This window comes from Microcaecilia unicolor, chromosome 3 (assembly GCF_901765095.1).
Source record: "Microcaecilia unicolor chromosome 3, aMicUni1.1, whole genome shotgun sequence".
NCBI classification, from domain to species: domain Eukaryota; kingdom Metazoa; phylum Chordata; class Amphibia; order Gymnophiona; family Siphonopidae; genus Microcaecilia; species Microcaecilia unicolor.
This window is the reverse complement of record NC_044033.1, coordinates 241937108-241959667: the sequence shown is the minus strand read 5'-3', so window position 1 is coordinate 241959667 and position 22560 is coordinate 241937108. Positions and strand designations below refer to the sequence as shown.

Genomic DNA, 22560 nt, shown 5'->3' with positions numbered 1-22560 from the left:
TTTCTGAATACAAAAAACTCTATTTGAATTTTACCCACACCCTTTTCTTAATCTCATTTCCCACTAATTATGCTCTCACCTATCCACCCTTAATTATTTGTTTGTCTATAAGATAGTCTAATCCCTGGTTACTTACTGCACATGTATTAATTTGCTTCTTGAGCTAATTGTAATTTGTGTTATATTCTGTACATTATTATGTTTTATTCACTTTATTGTTTGTTTGTAAACCACATTGAACTTGAGTCTATTTCAGGCTAATGTGGGGTATAAATGTCATGAATAAATACATAAATACTATGTGCTTCCTGTGGTTCATCAATTCCATTTGTGGCCAACTCCTTGTGTCTTCTTGCTGCTTAAAATTATACCCATTCAATATTCTTCAAAGGTACAAATATTTCTAATATAATCTAAAAATGGCCAAGATGATAACCAGTTCCTTACCATTTTCCCAACAGATCAGTTACAATTCACGGAATCTTATCGTGAGTGATGCTGCTACGTTTCCTTATTTCTACAAGATTGTCCCCAGTGGCCGGACCCTCTGCACTGGGATTGTAAAGTTACTGAAGCACTTTGGCTGGACCTGGGTCATTATCATTGCACCCGATGACAGTAGCAGCCTGAGGGCTGTCCAGACTCTGAAAGAAAAGATCGTGCAGAATGGAGGCTGCATCGCACTTATAGTAATCTTCAGTCACGCAAGTGATATTCCACTGAACATGGCAGAAAAGATTCATAACAACATCCAAGCATCATCAGCTAATGTGATCATTTTCTATGGTGACATAATGTATACAGTCAATCTTTTTAAGCACGATCATATTCGACAGATGCCAAGCAAGACCTGGATCCACACATCTGAAACAGACTTTTCCTCAACCTTCCTATTGGGAAGGGGTAAGAGGAACAACAGCTTGACTTTCACAGTGGCAAAGAAAATTATTCCACGTTTTTCAAAATTTGTCCGTGAGGTGGATCCCATCCTGTTTCCAGTTGCTCCATTTATTCGGGAATGGTGGAAGAGCTTATGTGACATTCGGTGCCCCAAAAGCACTAAAAGATCCCACTGTACTCATCAAGTATCACCCATCGTGTTACACTGTGATTCTAAATATCTGGGGAATAGTTATAGTGTTTACAATGCTGTATATGCTGTGGCACATGCATTGCATGATATGATCATGTCTGACACTGGAAACACTACTGTATGGAGTGGAGAAAGTCACAGAATTTTGGACTATTTGCCATGGAAGGTAACATCATTATTTAGACGAATGCTATTTTCAGAACTAGTAGAATAGTATTTATTTATTTATTGCATTTGTATCCCACATTTTCCCACCCATTGGTAGGTTCAATGTGGCTTACATAATACAAGACAGACGATTACAGAATTTCAGCTGGTTGAAGTATAACAGTTCAATGATCATTAGTAGTGTAGTTTACAGGTCGTATGTGGGGAATAGGTAGTATTTGCGAGAGTAAGGTATGCATCTTTGTTTTCCATTTCTGATGTTGATTCGGATATGTTTCAGTGGTTATGAGTTTATGCGGATGCAGAGGGGAGGAAAAGGTGTGTTTTTAGGTTTTTACAGAAGTTTAGGCAGTTGTTTGTGAGTTTCAGGTCTTTTGGCAGCAAGTTCCAGATTGGGTACCTCTAAAAGAGAAGCTTGAGGTGCATGATAATTTGTATTTCAGGCCTTTGCATCTGGGGTAGTGTTATGATTGGGGTCTGAACCCCTCTCAAACTTACCTCTTTCCTGGGGGTCAGCTTCTTAGCTGGCTTCTGTTTCTTTTCTCTTTCCTTTCTGAGCTGGCTCTGTCTCTCTGTGCTGGCAGCTTCCAGCAGCATGGGGCTAATTGTCTCTTCACTGCAGCTGTGGGTGTAGTCTGAGTTGCTCTAACTCTCTTTGGGTGTACTGGCTTCAAGTGTTTCACGGTTTTGCATTGGTGTGGATTGGGCCTCTCTGGGTCAGTGTGCTTTTGCCTAGGTCTAGGGAGTGTGACATCATCAGGGAGGGCCTTGATAAGGAAGTGGTGTTGTTTCCTTCAGGGCCTTTGCAACAGTGGTGTTTGCTGTAGGTAGGGTGGTGCAGTGTGCACTTCTGACGTTGTGTCTAGTTTCCCTGCTTGCTTTTGCTAAGGTCCAGGTTAGTGTTAGTGCAGTGTGCACTGGTGTTTGTGTGTTTGGTCCCCCTGCTTTTCCCTCTTGGTTTTGGAAGCATTGCTGTGTGTAGGGCTTTGGAAGCTCTGTTGTTGATAGAAGTACTTCAGGGTTTGGTGTTGTTAGGAACACTGCAGAGTTTGCTGTTAGAAGTACTTCTGGGATTGTGCTATTGGGAGCATTGCAGTCTTTGCTGTTGGTGTTTGGTGCTTTAGAAGCACTTTTGGCTTATGTGTTAGCTTCCCTCCTTGTGGCTCCCCTGTCTTCCCTTTTAGTGCTAGGAGCTCTTCTGGTTGCTTGCCAGAGTAGTGCTTAGGAAGCACCTTGTTAGTTGTATCTAGCTTGCTAGAGCAGTGCTTAGGTAGCTGGTTTAGTTTTGTGTTTAGCTTATTAGTGTAAAGCTCTGCTTGTAGCTTGGTGCTTAGTAGCACCTGTGTTAGCTTTGTATTTAGTACCCTGCTCTGTTAGTTTAGGGCTTAGGAAGTCCCTTTCTTGAGCAGGGCTTAGGAGCTCCTGTTTAGTATAGGGCTTAGGAAGTCCTTTTTGTCAGTTTACTGTTAGGAACACTCCTGCTAGTTTAGGGCTTGGGAGCACGTAGATTAGTTTAGGGTTAGGAGCACTTCTGTTTCCAGTCCTGGTCCCTATGTCATCCGGTATCCAGTAAGTCCTGTCGGCTACTCGAACCCAGGAGCTCAACTCTTGGGGGGCTTAGTAGCTAAGTACAGGTGAAGCTGTTGGACCAGTCCAGTGTGCTCCAGTCCCGTGTTCCGGTCCTGTGTCCTCCAGTCCGGGGGACCAGTCCAGGGTGTTCCAGTCTGGTGTGCTCCAGTCCAGTGTGTTCCGGTCCGGTGTGTGTTCCAGTCCTGTGTCCTCCAGTCCGGGGGATTCCAGTCCATGTGTTCCGGTTCGCTGGGCAGTGCCTGCAGTCCCTGCCGGTGTGCTTACCCAGTGTTGGTTGGTGGGTTTTGCCTGCTGCTGTCGCTCCTCGTCAGCAGCCCAAGGGCTCACGTTTGCTCCAGAGCCCGGCCCCGCGGGCTCTGAACCTGAGAACCTGACAGGTAGTAGAGAGTTAGGTATGATCTTGCTGTCTCCAACAAGTTTCTTGTTGGTGGATCAGTTTGGTCATGTAGTCCGGTGCAAGGCTGTATATAATCCTGTGTACGATTGAGCATATCTTGAAGATTATGCACGCGTTAATTGGTAGCCAGTGTAGACTTTGTAGGAGGGGTTTTGCGCTTTCAAAGCGTGATTTTCTATAGATAAGTCTGGCTGCTGTGTTTTGTGCTGTTTTGCGTATTAAGAAACCAAGGTTAGTTTTTAGCTGTATGCTCCTCCCCCCAAGATTTTGATAATTCAACTCAACAATCATGATGAACTCATCACCTCCTTCCAGACTAAGTCTATAAAAACATCTTGTACTGCCACTGTCTTCTGTCATCCAAGTGCGGAAAAAGGATCAGATAATTGTGGTTTCACCTTTTCACTGGAACCATCTGCAGCTCTGGTACACTTCACTTTACAAAATCTCTCATTATTTTGGCTGGTGGGTTACAGGAGTTCCAAGACACACGTTTCTGATTATCATCAACTAGCACAGGTCCTAGACCCAACTACATGTCCCCCATTCCCGTGCCTATCCTGCAGGGGTAAGCTAGAGCTTACGGTGGGAGGGGGCCAGAGCCTGAGGTTGGGGGCACATATTGAGTGCTGCCCTGCCGCCCCCCCACCACACCTCGCCGCCCCCCCCCCCCACTGCCATGCCTCGCTTCGCCTCACCTCCCCCTGCCCACCGCCTCACGCCTCCTCGCACGCCCCCTCGCATCCTCAGCCCCCCCCCCCCCTGCCAGCCGAAGCCTTCTTCAGCACCGGTCTCCAGCGCAGCCACATTCCTGCCCTGCTCTTCTTTCTTTTTGCTCCTCCTGTCCTGTGCACGCTGATGCTCCTTTATGTGAAACTGAGGAGCACCAGCGTGCACAGGACAGGAGGAGCAAGAAAAAAGAAGAGCAGGGCAGAAACGCAGCTGCTCCAGAGACAAGCATCGATGAAGAAGGCTTCAGATAGCGGGGGTTGGGGACCCCCGCCAGCCAAACCAGGGGCCTGGACATAATTTGCGGGGGCCCAGGCCCCCCGTGGCCCCCCCATAGCTACGCCCCTGCTATTCTGGCCAATTTATATTTCCTTCTAAGCTTGACATTTTTTACTCTTTTTCACTCTTATAGCCGCCGAATCCCTGCTTCCTCTCACATTGCGTGCACACATTCTGTTTTAGTGAAACTGAGCATGCATGACTTCGTGCGTGCTCAGTTTCACTAAAACCGAGAATACACGTGACTTGAGGCAATGAGCAGAGAACAGCGCTGGAGAAAGGCTTCAGCTGGTGGGGGTTGGGGACCCCCACCAAACAAGGTATGTGGGATTGTGGCAGGGTGGGGGTTCCCCCCCCACTTTGGGATCAGACCCCCCAATGTTGAGGTCTGTCTACGCCCCATTTTAACCTGCTGTAAGCATATGTTAGTGCATACTGCAGCATAGTAAAAGGACCCCTCAATGACTTCTATTCCTAGTCTCAAAGAGGAGTTGCTATGTAAGATACTCTTAAACTCTTCAGTTCCCTTTAACAGAAGTCAAGCAGAAAAGGCTGCATTCTCAAGCCTTACCAGGCTCCTCAAAACTGGAATTCTTTGCCCGCTAGTCTTAGATCAGGAAATAACTATCTGAAATTTAGGCGTAAACTGAAAACTTTTTTTATTTCTTTGATGTTACTGAATTGTTTTAATGTTATGGTGATCGCTAACAATGATGTAAGTTCCTGCTAGTATTGTACTGGCTTCTTTTGATGTTAATCATGCAGAACCAGATTGTTGAGTGACAGCGTTATATAAAACTTGTATTGTATTGTATCCTGATTCCTAGAGGCATGAAAACAGTAGAGCGATCAATGGTATCAAAAGCTGAATATAAATCTAACTGTATAAACAAAACATCTTTTCCCCCATCCCTATGACAGATAATTTTCGATATGGGAATTTTTGATATGATGTCTAAACTCGATTTTGGACATTTTGTGGAAAACATCCAAAAATCCAGTAGTGAACATAGCGATTTTCAAATCAGAAAAACGCCTATCTTTTTGTTTAAAAAAAATCACTGTGTTCTAGATGTTTTTATGCTCAGTGTGTCTATATTTTAGGACCATTTTTGAAGAAAAAAAAACATCCAAAGGAAAAATGCACAAAAACAAGCCATTGGGATGTATAAGAGGCCAGCATTCTTAGTAGACTGGCCACACAGACATCCCAATTGAGCAATGGCAGACCCTAGGGGGCACTGCGGTAGACTTCACATAAAATGTCCCAGGTACGCATCTCACTGTTACCCTCTTATTTTGTTTGGTCAGCCATTCAAAATCCACCATAAATCTACTGTACCCAACTATACACCTCTACAATAGCCCTTATGCCTGCAGGTGTCACCTGTATGAAGGTACAATAGGTTTTTGGTGGGTTGTAGGGCACTCACACTTTCTACCACAAGTGTTCCAGTTAGAGTGGGCTATGGGCCTGGGTCCCCTTCTGTACAGTACACTGCACCAACCATTAAGCTACTCCAGGGACCTGATTGTTGTTCTATTCGGCTGTCATAGAAGCTGGTATGGACTGTTTCACATCTTTGGGGGTTGGAGGGAACAGTGACCACAAGGGGAGTAAGTAGGGGTCATGCCTTAATCCCTCCAGTGGTCATCTGGTCATTTAGGGCACCTTTTTGTGACTTAATCATGATTAAAACAGATCTAGACCAAAACATCTCACTTTTAGCCCTGGATGTTTTTTGCATGGTTCTATTATAGCAGAAAAACATCCAAGTTTTAGGAACCGGCCAAATCCCACCCCCAACATGCCCCTAACATGTGCCCCTGTGATTTGGATGCACTGCATATGAACTGTATAGATAATTGTTTTACAAAAGGGGTTTGAAAATAGCAATTTGGAAACTTTGGCAAAATAAGCATCCATCTGCAACTTTGTGCTACTTTTTAGACATTTTTATTTTTTTATTTTTGTTACATTTGTACCCCGTGCTTTCCCACTCATGGCAGGCTCAATGCGGCTTACATATTATATACAGGTACTTATTTGTACCTGGGGCAATGGAGGGTTAAGTGAATGAGCCCCAATATCACTCTACATTGCCAGGAGGACCATTTCAGTGCTGTGTCCTTCATGAATCCTGTTTGTTTAGGATGGAAAGTATTGTTGGCATTTCAAAACTTAATGATCTGCTGATAGACTGTCTTCTCTGGAAGTTTAAAAAGAAATGGTAAATTGACAATAGGACAAAAATTAACTTGCAGAGTAGTATCTAACTTGTGCTTTTTTAAAATAAGGTATAATGATGAACCACTTTCGGAAGAAAGGAAGGGATTGTGCGGACAGAAACCCCTGAATGAGAAAACTGCAGTAAGCGGTCTCTGCAAGATAAGGCCTAGAGTTCAGAAACTCTCTGAGCTGATGAAATGGCCACCAGAAAAACAATTTTCAAAGTAAGATCCTTGATAGTTGCCTTAGCCAGAGGTTCAAAAGGGGGCTTCTGCAAGCCTTGAGCACCAGATTAAGGTCCCACTAGGGGACGCGGGCTGCAGACAGGAGGACGGAGATGAGTCTCCCCTCAGAGAAAATGGGCCATTACTGGATAAGCTGCAATAGAAACATTTTGCATGGGCCCCCTCTAACAAGCAAGGCCACAACCTGGACTTTCAAGAAATTCAGGGCCGAAATGTGCTTCAAGCCATCCTGCAGGAAAGACAAAATGTCAGACAAGGAAGCTCATGGGAGAGAAACACCCTGCTGTTTTGCCCATCTCTCAAAGATCCACCACACTCTAGCATGAGCTGTAGATGTGGAACATTTTTGAACTGGGACCTGCTGTGGGTCAGACATATTAAGTTCCAGGGTCCCTGTTAGACACTGCACATATCGTGCACTGTCCCAAAGTGGTTTTCTGGCTGCTGCACCGGGAACATCGTTTCACATGCTCTGCTGCCATAACAAAACCCAGTACTCATGGTCCATGGGGTTGAAGGTCCCAGGCACAAGCACTGCTTCGCCTCAAAAGTGCAGCAACACTACACACTTCTCTTTCCCAGCCCATCCCTAAAATCAAGTTCACATTCTACATATTCTCTGGAATTCGTTGCCAGAGAATGTAGTAAAAGCAGTAAACTTAGCGGAGTTTAGCAAAGGTTTGGATGACTTACTAAAGGAAAAGTCCATAGATCATTATTAAAATGGACTTGAGGAAAATCCACTGTTTATTTCTAGGATAAGCAGCATAACATGTATTGTACATTTATGGGATCCTGCCAGGTATTTGTGACCTGGATTGGCCACTGTTGAAAACAGGATGCTGGGCTTGTTGGAACTTTGATCTGTCCCAGTATGGCAATACTTATGCACTTATAAACAGCTAAGTAAGTATTCCTTCAATAAGTGGTAATACTGAAAATTTTATTCTCTTTTTTTAGATTCATAATTATCTGAAGAATCTCCATTTTAAAAACATTCTGGATGAAAATATTTTTTTTGATGAGAATGGTGAGATTGCCATTGGATATGATATTATAAATAAGGTCTTTCTACCCAATGGGACACAGCTTAATAAAATTGTTGGAAGTTTTAACCCTTACGATCCCCTGGATCAGGATTTCACCATCAATGAGAAGGTGATCGTGTGGGACAGTGCGCTCACCCAGGTCAGAATTAAGTAACATTAGAGCAACATGGAAGACTCTGAATGGGAAGGAAGAGCTGCTGTGTGGTTGGCTGTTATAATTCTGATTCATTGTAATGTAACAGAACAAAACATTCAAAAATGGTTAACATAATAAGGAAAGGAATTTGTTGAATGGAAAATATCATGCAGAACTCCATCCCTCCACAGACTGAAGCAGCCTTTATATACGTGCCTCTCTTGTTGCCAGTGGACTGGTATTGTGAGGTTTCCAGTCCATCACCATTCAATCTACTGTTTAACATTTCCACACTCAAGCACTACACAAAGAAATGTAAATGCATGAATTGGGCTGTGTTTTTTCTTCACAACACCATTAGAGAGGCCTCGTTAAGGCTTGATATTCAAATTCATCTATGAGAGTAACTTATGACAAGGCACCATTAGTTGCACATAACTTACTTTACAAAATTGGTGAATCTCATGTGCTTAGTGACATCAGAAGATAACCTGAACAAAGGTACACTTGCTCTGAGACAAGCCTGACTTAGCTAAATGTATGACTATGAAAACATTAAGGATCTTATTTTAGAAGCTCTGTTGCAATATCCCCTGTATTTTATATAGTGTAACCAAAATTGCGCGTGAAAATCTGGTCCTATTCTGGATTTGCGTTCACAATTTAATTAACAATCCAATCTATGCTGATAATTGCCACTTAACAAGCAATTATCATTTATCATTTATTAAATTTGCTATACCACTTTGTTGCGAACAAATTAATGCAGTTTACACTAATAACAATGAATACAATATTTAATTGTATTTATTGTTTTTTGTGTTTTATTTAAAATACAGAAAGAAGCGCCAATTTATGACACGAAAGAACTACAGTGCAATCCGCTTAAGTGCAAGGGTCTGGGACCAAAGAAATGCATGCAGTTAAATAGAGCGTGCACTTAACCGTTGTGACCCAAAGAAGCTTGACATCTGATAAACATATGTACAGTACTGTTTATTATTATACGTACAGTATACAGTCTTAGTTAACTGACGTGGAGGGGCATAATTGAACGAAAACGTCTATCTCCATGGGCATTTATCTCCGAGAACGGGTCCGTGAAGGGGCGGACCGAACCGTATTTTCGAAAAAAAATAGACGTCCATGTTTTATTCGACAATTTGTGAGCTGGGCGTTTTTGTTTTTCAGTGATAATGGAAAATGAAAGCGCCCAGCTCAAAAACGAATAAATCCAAGGCATTTGTTCGAGGGAGGGGCCAGGAATCGTAGTGCACTGGTCCTCCTCACATGCCATGACACCAACCGGGCACCCTAGGGGGCACTTTTACAAAAACAAAACAAAAAGGTAAAAGAGCTCCCAGGTGCATAGCACCCTTCCCTTGTGTGTTGAGCCCCCCAAATCCCCCTCAAAACCCACTGCCCACAAGTCTACACCATTACTATAGCCCTAAGGGGTGAAGGGAGGCACCTACATGTGGGTACAGTGGGTTTGGGGGGGTTGGACGACTAAGCATTAAGCAGCACAATTGTCACAGGTGGGGGGGGGGGGGGGATGGACCTGGGTCCACCTGCCTGAAGTCCACTGCACCCCCTAACAACTGCTCCAGGGACCTGCATATTGCTGCCAGGGAGGTGGGTATGACATTTGAGGGTGAAAATAAAAAGTTGTGAAACATCATTTTTTGTGGTGGGAGGGGGTTAGTGACCACTGGGGGAGTCAGGGGAGGTCATCCCCGATTCCCTCTGGTGGTAATCTGGTCATTTAGGGCACTTTTTGGGGCCTTATTCGTGGAAAAACAGGGTCCAGGAAAAGTGCCCTAAATTCTAGCTACAAACGCATACTTTTTTTTCCATTATCGGCGAAAGGCGCCCATCTCTCCTCGGCCGATAACCACGCCCCAGTTCCACCTTTGCCACGCCTCCGACACGCCCCCGTCAACTTTGTACGCTTCCGCGATGGAGTGCAGTTGAAAATGTCCAAAATCGGCTTTCCATTATACCGATTTATTTGATTTTGTGAGATAAACGTCTATCTCCCGATTTGGGTCGAAATCTAGGCATTTTTCTCTTTCAATTATAAGGTGGATAGTAACATAGTAGATGACGGCAGAAAAAGACCTGCACGGTCCATCCAGTCTGCCCAAGAAGATAAATTCATATGTGCTACTTTTTTATTTGTACTGTCCTCTTCAGGGCACAGACCGTATAAGTCTGGCCAGCCCTATCCCCGCCTCCCAACCACCAACCCCGCCTCCCACCACCAGCTCTGGCACAGACTGTATAAGTCTGCCCAGCACTATCCTCGCCTCCCAACTACCAGTCCCGCCTCCCACCACCAGCTCTGGCACAGACCGTATAAGTCTGCCCAGCACTATCCCCGCCACCCAACCACCAGCCCCAGCACAGACCGTATAAGTCTGCCCAGCACTAGTCCCGCCTCCCAACCACCAGCCCCGGCACAGACCGTATAAGTCTGCCCAGCACTAGCCCCACCTCCCAAGCACCAGCTCTGCCACCCATTCTAGGCTAAGAATGGCATTACGCTTACTTGAATTAATCAGTTATAGTCCTCTGCACACTTTTAGGTCTGTGAGTTCCATAGACTACATCTGTCAGATGGTAAAGACTGTCATAGCACTGACATCCAGTGGCCTCCAGATAGGCCTGCAGGGTGTTGAGACTCTCCAGCGCTCTTGCAAAAGTGACAGGAGGAGGTTGTTGAATTTTGTCAGCATGTGCCTCGCTGCTCATTTCTTCATCTGTTCCATCATTAGCCGGTGTTGCCTGCGTGTAGGCGCATATCTCCACATCAGTGCTGTTTTTAGCTGTTTGTAGATCGTAATCAACAGCTACGTAGCGATGGAACTCCTCTTCAGTAACACCAGCTGGGATGTCAATAACCTCTTCATCTGACGTGTTTGCAATAGCTGCATCTGTTTCGTCCCTCTCCACATCCTTAACAAAGTTTGCCCGCTTGTAGCAGTTCACAATGGTTGCCTGTGTAACATGATTCCAGGCTTCTTTCTGCATATGTAGGAAATCCAACAGTGATAGATTACAAGCCAGTTCAACAGCACGTTTATCCTTGCCAGTCTGGTCATCCATAACGCTCATCAGATGACGTAGCACAAGAACCCGATAATGTTGTTTGAAATTGGCTATTATGCCCTGATCCATAGGTTGGATCAGAGAGGTAGTGTTAAGACCACCTTGATGTTAGGCAGCCTGACATCATCCCTGTGTGCAGCACAATTATCACAAAGCAGCAAAATCTGACGCTTTTGTGCCCGCATTCTAGTGTCTAACTTCTTTAGCCACTGCTTCCAAATTTCCCCAGTCATCCATGAATTTGCGTTAGCCTCGTATGAAACAGGAAGTCGCTTAACTTTCTTGAAGCTATGGGGCTGTTTGATCGTTCCAATGACGAGGGGTTCCAACTTCTCACTCCCATCCATATTGCAGCAAAGGAGGATCGTCAGTCGGTCCTTTGACGTTTTACCTCCAGTAGTTTCGGCATGTTTGAATGCAAGTGTTCCATCATGACTTGCTCGCCAGTAGAGACCATTTTCTCAGCATTGAAAATGGCACGAGGTACAAACTCGTTCAAGATGGTAGGAAGAACTGAAACAACCCAATTTTCAGCACCAAAGTCATCAGCGTCTTGTTTCTCACTATGCTGTATCTTGAATTTTATGCTGTTCCTCTCCTTCCGTCTTTCCAACCATCCAACAGTGACTTTGAATGCACCAAAGTCATCAGCGTCTTGTTTTTCACTATGCTGTATCTTGAATTTTATACTGTTCCTCTCCTTCCATCTTTCCAACCACCCAACAGTGGCTTTGAATTCAGTTAGTCCAAGACTTTCAGCTAGCTGGTTAGCTTTCTCCATAAGCAGTGGACCACTGACAGGAAACTGTCTGCTCCTGACTCGAGAAAACCACCGAAGAAGAGCATCTTCTACCTCCTCAGCTTTTCCCGCCCGTTTTCATTTCCATTGTGGATTTGTATTGTTTTGCCAGTCTTCCAGAAGCTGGTCTTTCTGCTTCAAGACACGTGAAATTTAACTGGGATTGACACCATATTCTTTAGCAATAGATGCTTGACTTTGTTTGTTTTCTAATTTTTAAAGAACTTCTATTCGTTCAGCCAGTGTTAAAGTCTTACAGTTCCGCCACAACGATGACGACAACGCCGGTGTACGCTCTAATAACATTCGCTTATTCTGCCTGTGGCAGTTAAAGAGGCAGTAAATTTGAAATCTCGTTGGTTGTCATGCGCCAATCGGCTTCCATATTTCATGCACGCACTTATGCGGAGTCTTTCCTGCAGAGGAGCGGTCTTGAACCATGCATATAAGCGAATCTTGCACTTATCAGTGGTGCGCTAAACCGAAGATTGTCCCCATAAAAATTGATGGTGCCAAAAATTGGACCGAAGTACGGCATGCAGTTAAACAGAGCATGCGCTTATACGATGTGCACTTAAATGGAGTGCACTGTACTTATCACTCACACAAGAGGACAGAAAGCACACATACAAATAAATACATAGATTAATATCAATGAAATAACTATTCATACACTGTAAGTATGATTTTCCTACGACAAGGAATGGTGAATGAAAAGTGTATAGAAAAAGCATGTTGAAAAAGGTGAGTTTTCAAAAGAGCACGGAAAGAAGTGTAAGATGTTTCAATGGATGTTTCAAGGCAGAGCTGCTGAGGTAGGAAATTTCAGTACCAGGTACAAGAAGTAAAATGCACTTGATCTAGTAAATTCCCATCTCACTTTAGAGGGGTGGGGGAGAACCAATTTATTATCATTTAAAGAACACAGAGTACAAGAAGGTGTGTAAGGGATCGTCAAGGAAACAAGATAAGGAGGAGAACTGTGAAGAACCTTATGGGTTAGAGTAAGAATTTTGAACTTAATCCTAAACTCAATGGGTAACCAGTGAAGCTGCTGGAGAAGAGGTGAAACATGATTAAAATGGGAAGCTCGTCAGAGTATGCATGCTGCAGTATTTTGTAAAGTTTGCAATCTCTTCAGATTCTGTTTATTTATTTATTTGCTACGTTTATATCCCACCTTTATCCAAGGCAGGTCACAATATCCACATACATAGTTATGAACACATAATGATCAACAAGTATATTAGTATCTTCCATGTGCATACACTTGAACCCAGTCGCTAAAGCGATTAACCTGCATACAGCAGACAAACAAAATGCAAAGCGATAGGAAAGTGAGAGAAAAAAAATAGTCCATCCGATAAGGTTTTATGTGGTCAAAAAGGCTTTGACAAACAGATGTGTTTTTAGCAGCCATCTGAATTTCTGAATGTCTTCACATGACCTCGGTTATCCAGGTAGAGCATTCCACGCGGATGGGGCAGCGATAGAGATGGCTCGCAGTTTTGTCTCTATGTAATTTTATGATTTTGTGGGGGGATAAACAGAGCTGATGGGGCATCTCAGATTTTAGTGCTCATTTTAGTTTGCATGAGTGCAGGGTATTTCAAAAGTAGGCTGGAACATTCCCAAATATACGTTGATGAGTCAAAACCAAGGTCTTAAATTGAACTCTGTATGTCACAGGAAGCCAGTGTAATTTCTTTAATGTTAGAGTAATGAGTTCCGCTCTTGAGATTCCAGTGATTAGTCATGCAGCTGTGTTTTGGATGACCTGTAGAGCTTGGATTCAGGATGATGATATTCCCAGAAATAGGGAGTTGCAATAATCAATCTTTGTCAGTACGAAGCTCTTTACAATCGTCCAAAAATCATATGGTGTTACCACATCTTTCAGCTTGCTCAACTGGTGCAACTGAAAGAAGGAGACAGAGATCATATGGTCTATATGTTTTTGCATTGTTAGACTGGTATCTAGGAAGACACCTAAACTATGTATATAGGGCTTCACAGTCACCCTGTGAAGCCCTATATATTCAAACATTGCTGGTAGTGGTGAGTCCAGGGTCTTACCTACAAACATTATTTCTGTCTTTGCAACATTGAATGACATTTTGGCCTGTCCCATCCATTCAACAATTTTGTCAAACACATTCCTTAGTTTTACAGATAAATCCTGGTCATGTATGTTAAAAGGGATAATAAATTGTACATCATCTGTGTATATTCTATATGTGTGTAACTCTTGGAAAATATCTCCTAGGGTTGTCATAAATAAGTTAAATAGTACTGCTGAGAGGGGCTGAACCTTGTGGTACACACACACATGATTGGAAAGCTAGTGGAAACTGTCTCTTGTATTTTAATGTGGAACTTTATTCTCTGTAATATGAGAGAAACTAGGATAGGACTTGCCCACCAATGCCAAAGTCTGACAACTTGTTGAGCAGGAGTTGATGGTCAATAGTGTCAAATGCTGATGTGATATCAAGTGTGATATGCAGAAATTGTGTTCTGGTCCATTCCAATCCTTAATTCATCCAGCATTGATAGTAGCAGAAGTTCCACACAATGGTTTGGTCTAAAGCCATATTGAAAGTCATGTAAGAGATGATTGTCTTCTACAAAATCCACTAGTTGGTGCAGTACAGTTTTCTCAATAAATTTTGCTAGGAACGGTATGACTGGGATTGGTCTGTAATTATTCATTATACGTCTGTCAAATGATGGTTTTTAGTAATGGTTTAACAGATGCTTCTTTAAGTGAGTCTACCAGTACACCTTCCTGCAGCAATTTATTCACAAGATTTTTTTTAAAGGCATAATTATCTCCGGCAGGGGTCTATTTGAGCTGTGGTGGGTGATAGGCTCTTCACCAGTTTCTCTATCATGTTGTCATCTACTATGTGGAACGAATTCCAAGCTTTATCCGTTGCGACTACCCTTGATGTGGGCAGAACTAGAGCAAGAGATTCTGAGTTTGAATTTTTCGTGCGTAATCTTGGGGATCAACATATTGAGCTGATTCTTCTTTCCTTCCCTCAATGAAATAGCTCACTGTGTGGAATAGTTCTCTGGGTTTATTTAGGGACACTTTAATCTTATCCTTGAAGTATGTATTCCTTTCTTGTTCCCATGATCATTTATATTCAGCCATTTTTATCTTATATGTCTCCAAGTTGTTGTTGGTTTTTTTTTTTTCCATATTCTCTCTGCAGCTCTCAGATCTTTTCTTCGTTGTTTTAGTGCAGGTGTAAGCCAACACCAGGTCTCTCCTGAGCTCTTCACCTTTACAGTCTTTTTTTGGTGCTATCTGATCTAACACATCTGTTACTGATTTAGTCCAGTGATCAACCATGTCATTTTGACTCTTGTCCATATCAACTGAGAATTTATCTGCTAGATAAGCTTTTAGATCTGCCAGTTCAAATTTGGCCCTTGTTTGTATCGTTTTGACTTGTCTGCTTTTTTCCATCTTTATATCTTTCCTTGAGAATTTGAATATTACTAAAGCGTGATCTGACCATGGAATTTTTTGAACAACAGGCCGGGGATACAATCAGGGATTGGAATAAGTCAGGTGATAAGTATACTAGATCTAAGATGTGACCTGCTGAGTGTGTTGCGTCTTTCACTATTTGTCTGAATTGTAATTACGCTAGTATTATTTTCCATGATCTTTGTTGTGGCGATATCTCATCAACAGACAGTTCACCTGGTATATCAAAATCACCTAAGATGCATACTTTCTGTTCATCAGTGGGTAAAGTTGAAGAAAAAAAATCTAAGAATGGTGAACAGTCAGTGGTTATTTTTCCTGGAGGACAATAGAATAAGCAGAAGGCTACAGATGTGCATTCTATAATTAGGAATTCTGCAAATTTGGATGATTCTGCATCGAGCAGTTTAAGTGATAGTGTTTTTAAAAAAATATTACCACTCCTCCTCCTCTTTTGTATGATCGCTTGACCATTCCCATTTGTATTCTTTAGGGCAGCATTGTCTGACCACTACTTAGTCTGATTTTAGCAGCCAGGATTCTGTAACACAGAACACATCAAAATTATGCTGTACAAGTAGGCTAACTAACTGGGCAAAGTTAGTACAGCTATTTCTGCAGCCAATGGCGTAGCCTCACCCAGTATTTTGGATGGGCCCAGACCTAACTTAGATGTACCCTTCCACGGCACGCACTCCACAGCTCCCCCCTCCTCGAAGATATAAAAACATTATAGATTATTTTTCACCTTCCCTACATCACCTTCTTGCCTCGTCTGCAGCTTCCCGGCATCTGACTGCCCGTCGCTGAACCCCCTCCCTCCCTCATGTACCTTACAAGTGTCCCAGGTGCCTGTAGTGATTCAATTATTGCTGCCTGCACCGACTCCACAGGCTTCCATCGGCCAGGTCCCGCCAAACAGATAAATGATGAAAGTTTGACCTGGCTGATGGAAGCCTGCAGGGCCAGTGCAGGCAGCAATAAATGAATCACTGCAGGCGCTGGGTATGCCTTTAAGGTACCCTAGAAAGGGACGGGGTTCAATGACGGGCGGTCAGATTCCAGGACGCCATGGAGGAGGAGAAATATTGATGAGAGGTGCTGCCGCTGGGTGGGCCTGAGCCAAGAATGGGTAGGCCTGTGCTCACCCAGGCCCACCCGTACCTATGCCACTACCTGTAGCCACTAATTCAGGGGCACTACCAAGTTCAGTGCCACTGAATGTTGGCAGCTGGTCTGTGTCAGTGCAATTTAACTGAGCAGGAGCATGTAGAAATTCATAGTCTAATGCTTTCTTATGTTATCTGTATTTTTTCTCAATTTTAGATACCTCCACAATCCAAATGCAGCCCAAACTGTACTCCTGGCTTCAGGAAATTAGCCAGGGAAGGAAAGGCTGTCTGCTGCTATGACTGTATTCCCTGTCCTGAGGGAGAGATTTCCAACCAAACCGGTGAGTGATATGACATAATGAGGCTCGCCCATGCCCACTGGTTGTTCACCAAGGGGGTATTTTGCAAAGCCGCAGTAAGCCCAACGCAGGCTTACTGCATGCTAAATCTGAACTACTGCCGGCCCAATGAAGCTGCCGGCGGTAGTTCTTGGTCGAGTGTGTGCCATTTCTGGCATTCCGGAATTTTTTATGTTTATCTAGCGTGGCAGTAATCTAGCAGTAATCAGGCATTTGCCGCATGCTACCCAGTTACCGTGGGAGCCCTTACTGCCACCTTAATGGGTAGCGGTAAGTGCTCCCTGCCGCATGGCCATGTGGTAAGAGTTATCTTATTTCATGGTCATTTCTGGGGGGACTTTTTACCTGTTGCGGTAAAAAGGGTCCTGGCGCGTGGTAAAAAACAGTCCCTGCCGCTACCATAGGGCCCTTTATCCCGCAGCTTAATAAAAGGACCCTTAAGGGAATAATTTTATAAGAGTTAACCTAATCACAACACCTCTACTCAGGAAATCTAGACTACCCCAACTTGACATTTCGTCCTTTAGATTGTAAGCTCTTCTGAGCAGGGACCGTCCTTAGTTATTAATTTGTACAGCGCTGCATAACCCTAGTAGCACTCTAGAAATGTTATGTAGTAGTAGTAGTAATATATAGAACAATGTTTTACACACTCAAGTAAACAGCTATAAAACTGTGGTACACTCATATAACTCTTGCTGTTGTGCAATATGCTGTATGCACCTCTGGGGTTGGAGAATGAATAGGGTAGGGATAGGATTAGCACATATGAAGGATTTATAAAATCTGTGCATATATGCATTAAATCTATGGCCACATACATACATAAAGTAACAGTCTGTACAGTAACTGTTGGTGGTGTGTGTGTGTGTGGGGGGGGGGGGGGGGGGGGGCATTCCCAGCATCTTCACATATAGTTGCAGCACAAGCAAAATCTTTACTGCAATATCTGCACCAGCGACAATGTGCAGTAAATTACTGTGTGCTAACTGCAAGGCACAGTCCACACCCATTTTCACCCATAGCCCACCCATTTCCTGCTCCATGCTAGGATACGCAGTTACCAGATGAATTTAGCACATACTGTCATGCCCACATGGTAACTGTTATCGTGGAGGTGCCCTAACAGTTACGGCACATTAATCCATGAAATAATTTAGTGGAAAGGTCCGAAAGTTATGCCTGTCTTGGAACAGATGTTACCTTTGTGGGAATTTTCGAGTAGGTTTTTTTTTTAGAAAGGCACATGGATACATTGTTCTCTTTATAAGATAGTTGCAGCATGTGTCTTTGCTGCTTAGATGTCCTGTTATCAATTTACCCTCCACAAAAGTCCATAAGCCATTATTAAGATGGACTTGGAGAAAATCCACTGTTTATTTCTGGGATAAGCAGCATAAAATGTATTCTACCTTTTGGGGATCTTGCCAGGTACTTGTGACCTGGATTGGCCACTGTTGGAAACAGGATGCTGGGCTTGATGGACCTTCGGTCTGTCCCAGTATGGCAACATTTATGTACTTTTCCATAACTGGTAGTGTTGGTAAATATAGAATGTTAGTAAGATGTATGGAAAATGTATATACTTTTTTTAGTTGTATTTATGTTTTGTTAGTTGTTTCTGTAACCAGCTTTGAATATTTAATTGATGCAGGCTATGCATTTCAGTTTTAATTAAAAGAAACTCATCATTATAATTAGGAAGCTCAAAATCACAATTAGCATGAACTACTAATAACAAGACATGAGTATAAAGCAAGGCAGTAAGAAGAAGAAATAGATTATGAGGGCTGTATTCAATATTGGTGGTCAGAATATCATTAAATGCTGACCACAGCTGGCTAAATTAGACATGGATATTTGGGCGCAATACAGATAACACTCTTATTGGGGTGTTGTGGGTATACCTGACACTTAGTGTAAGTTATAACAAAATTAGGTCCTAACAAGATTAGCATGGGTTGGGGAAGTGTCAGAAGCAAATGTATGACCCCTTAGAGCCAAGCCCACTGCACCAAAATAATAAAAGAAACTAACTCCACACCCGAATATTATAAAAATAGGATCTTATTTATTTACAGTAGCAGCAATTCGCATAGACAAAGACAATGTTATTATAGAGATAGCTTAGAGTAAAGGTATTTAAATCCCTAGCTAGACTCTTAAGTAGAGTCACTCTAACCCCAGAGCACTATGAAAGGAGACATGGCACATGTACATCTTGATGGGAGTCCTTCAGATGTCAGCCCGTTCCAAAGCAGAATCTTGATCCAACTGACCAGATGCTGAATAGCGCTGGTCTCTGAATAAATTCCAGTCTTACCCTGCCCCCAGATCACCTTAGTGTTATCTGGATAATGCTGGGGCAGTCCACATTAATTTTCAGCAGTATTATCTAGCTCCAATCGGCACTACTTATCCAGGTAGAAGGTAGCTATAAATTTTGGGCCTAAAGTTATTTGTGAGATATTGAGTACATATTATTTCTTCACAGACATGGACAACTGTATAAAGTGCCCAGATGACCAATGGTCCAATCAGAAGAGAGATGCCTGTATCCCAAAAGCAATAACCTTTCTGTCCTATGAGGAACCTTTGGGGATAGCTTTGATTATCATAAGCATTTTCTTCTTTCTTATTAATGTTGTCATTCTGGGAATCTTCATTCAATACCGACATACTCCCATAGTGAGAGCCAACAACTGTAACCTAAGCTACATTCTCCTAATTTCCCTCATGCTCTGTTTCCTCTGCTCCTTGATATTCATTGGTTGTCCTGAGAAGGTGAACTGCATTCTCCGACAGACTACTTTTGGCATAATTTTCTCCATTTCTCTCTCCTCTATACTGGCAAAAACCTTCACTGTGGTCATGGCCTTTCATGCCACCAAACCCGGAAGTAAGCTCCGGAAATGGATGGATTCCAAGTTCTCATACTGTATAGTCCTTTCCTGCTCCTTTCTCCAAACTCTTTTCTGTCTTTTTTGGCTGCTCACTGCTCCCCCATTCCCATATCATAACATGCAGTCAGAACTTGGAGCAATAGTAATTGAATGTAATGAAGGATCAATAATTCTATTTTACTGTGTTCTGGGATACCTGGGATTTCTGGCTGGTATCAGCTTCATCATAGCTTTCCTAGCAAGAAATCTACCTGACAGTTTCAATGAAGCCAAGTACATCACCTTCAGCATGCTTGTGTTCTGCAGCGTTTGGGTCTCCTTCATCCCAACGTACCTGAGCACCAGGGGCAAGTACATGGTGGTGGTGGAGATATTTGCTATCTTGGCTTCCAGTGCTGGACTGCTGGGCTGTATCTTTATCCCTAAATGCTACATTATTCTGTTGAGGCCTGAGAGAAACAGCAGGAAGTTCTTAATAAAAAATGGAATGATAAATAAATATTAAAGTGTTGGATAAATTAAATATTATTTTCGTTGTTGATCAATTTTGTACCCAGAAACTATACAATCAATCCAGAACATAGTCATTTTCATATAATTTAATAAAATCAAACAAGTCAATATTTAATCTCTGTGTTCAACATTTTTTTTTAATGCCAGCCATGGTGGTGAAAAACAAAATCTGCCTATTCAAATCAACTAACTATATAAATTCTGCTTCTGAATATCCAGGTAATGCGTTCAGTGCTGGGATAAATCTGACTAGCGGGGATATTCAGTCCCTTCTCTGAATAACTAAGAACAACCTTTTTGCACTCTGATATTTAATGTCACTTATCGAGGTAGGAGGGAGTTCCTAACTGGATACCTGCTGCACACTGGGGCTATACCCAGATTTTTAGCAGCATTATCCAGATAATGCCATTGGAATTCATTCCCAGGGCTGCCGAGAGGGGGAGGGCAGGGGGGTGGCAAAATTCCCTGGGCCTGGTCCTCCAAGGAGGGCCTGGAGCTGGGGTCTCTCTCTCTCTCCTGCTTTTGACGGAGCAGGAGAGAGAAAACTTTGGCACTGGGCCCCTCTTGGAGGCTGGGTAGGACCTGGAGGAGCAGAAACTACAGGTCTTCCTCCAGCACTGCTCTTCACTCTGCCCATTGCTTGCTAAGTGGCTGCTTTTCCTCTGAGGCGCACATGCTCGGTTTTGAAACCGGGATTGCCCTGAGAGAAAAAGCAGCTGAAGGGGCAGACAATCGGCAGAGTGAAGAGCAGCGCTGGAGGAAGACCTCTTCTGCTGGCGGGGCCTCAGGATCCCCGCCAGCCAAGATATTTCAATTGCAGTTGCGGCAGTGATCCGGGTGGGGAGGAGATGGCAGCAGCGACGATTGTGGTGGGGGTGGCAGTGGATGACTATTGTGTGGGGGGGCGGAAGCGGAGACGATTGTGGGGGGGGCAGCGGCCCTGTCACAGGCCCTGTTCAGTCCTGGGTCATGTTAGGGTAGTCCAAGGGTAAAGCCAAAGTGGAAGAGAAGTTTATTTATTTATTTATATACTGCTTTGACCAAAGTGGGAAACAGGTCAAAAATACATAATAAAATAAAATCATACTCGGCAATGCCCTGAACTAATCAATTAGTTCAGACATACTCTCCAACTGGATACCTTCATTCCTCCAAAACAAGGCAGGTCACTAGATCTCATTTCCCTTTCCTTCATCACCACTAAATTTTGGATTTTGCTCACAATCTAATTTTGTACCTGCGGCAACAGAGGGTAAAGTGATTTGCCCAAGATCACAATGAGCAGTGGGATTTGAACTGGACACTGTGGGATATTATGCCTGGTGCTCTCACCACTAGGCTATTCCCTCACCGACTATCAGCAATACTGTCCTAACTTACCAAGATAATTATTCAGGTACTGGCACTGAATATTAATGGGACCCAGATAACATCCTGTGGTGGCCATGTTGAGCTTCAGGTGATGCTGAGACATCCAGGCAGCAATCAGACAGGCAGACTGAGACATTGGTCTGGATGGTAGTTGAGATTTCGGGGGTAGAGAGGTAGATTTGGGAGTCATCAGCATAGAGATGGTATTGAAAGCCATGGGATGATATCAGAGAGCCAAGGGAGGAAGTATAGATGGAGAACAGGAGAGAACCGAGAACAGAACCCTGAGGTACACCGATTGGTAGAGGGATAGAAGTGGAAGAGGATCCACCAGAGTGTACACTAAAGGTGCGAAGCGAGAGGTAGAAGGAGAACCTGGAAAGAACAGAGCCCTAGAATCCAAATGGAGACAGTGTGTCAAAGAGTAGGCTGTGATCAACAGTGTCGAAAGCGGCAGATTGATCGAGAAGGATGAGGATAGAATAGAGACCTTTGGATTTGGCCAGGAACAGGTCATTGGAAACTTTAGTAAGTGCAGTTTCAGTAGAATGAAGAGGGCGAAAACCAGATTGGAGTGGGTCAAGAACAGCATGAGACGAGAGAAAGTCAAGGCGTTCAGCGCGTTCAAGTAACTTGGAAAGGAAGGGGAGGAGGGAGATGGGTCGATAGTTGGAAGGACAGGTAGGGTCAAGTGAAGGCTTTTTCAGGAGCGGTGTGACCACAGCATGTTTGAAGGCATCAGGAACAGTTGCAGTGGAAAGAGAGAGATTGAGGATATGACAGATAAAAGAGGTGAGAGTGGGAGAGATGGAGTTCAGAAGGTGGGTAGGAATGGGATCAGAGGAACAGGTAGTTCGTTTTGAGGAGGAGAGAAGATGTGATGTTTCTTCATCAGTGACCTCAGGAAAGGAGGAAAAGGACGGGGGGGGGGGGGGTTGAGGAAATAGGGGAGCGAACAGGGGGAGGGTCAA

At 43.5% G+C, this 22560-nt stretch overlaps 1 protein-coding gene across 1 annotated transcript; it reads left to right on the top strand.

Annotated features, from left to right (window-relative positions):
* The first annotated feature begins 419 nt into the window (after positions 1-419).
* Positions 420-20207, top strand: LOC115464518 (vomeronasal type-2 receptor 116-like). Its single transcript, XM_030194883.1, has 4 exons — positions 420-1259; positions 7692-7919; positions 16655-16781; positions 19294-20207. The coding sequence occupies exons 1-4, from the start codon at positions 420-422 to the stop codon at positions 20205-20207; spliced, it is 2109 nt and encodes a 702-aa protein (XP_030050743.1).
* The last annotated feature ends 2353 nt before the right edge of the window (positions 20208-22560 follow it).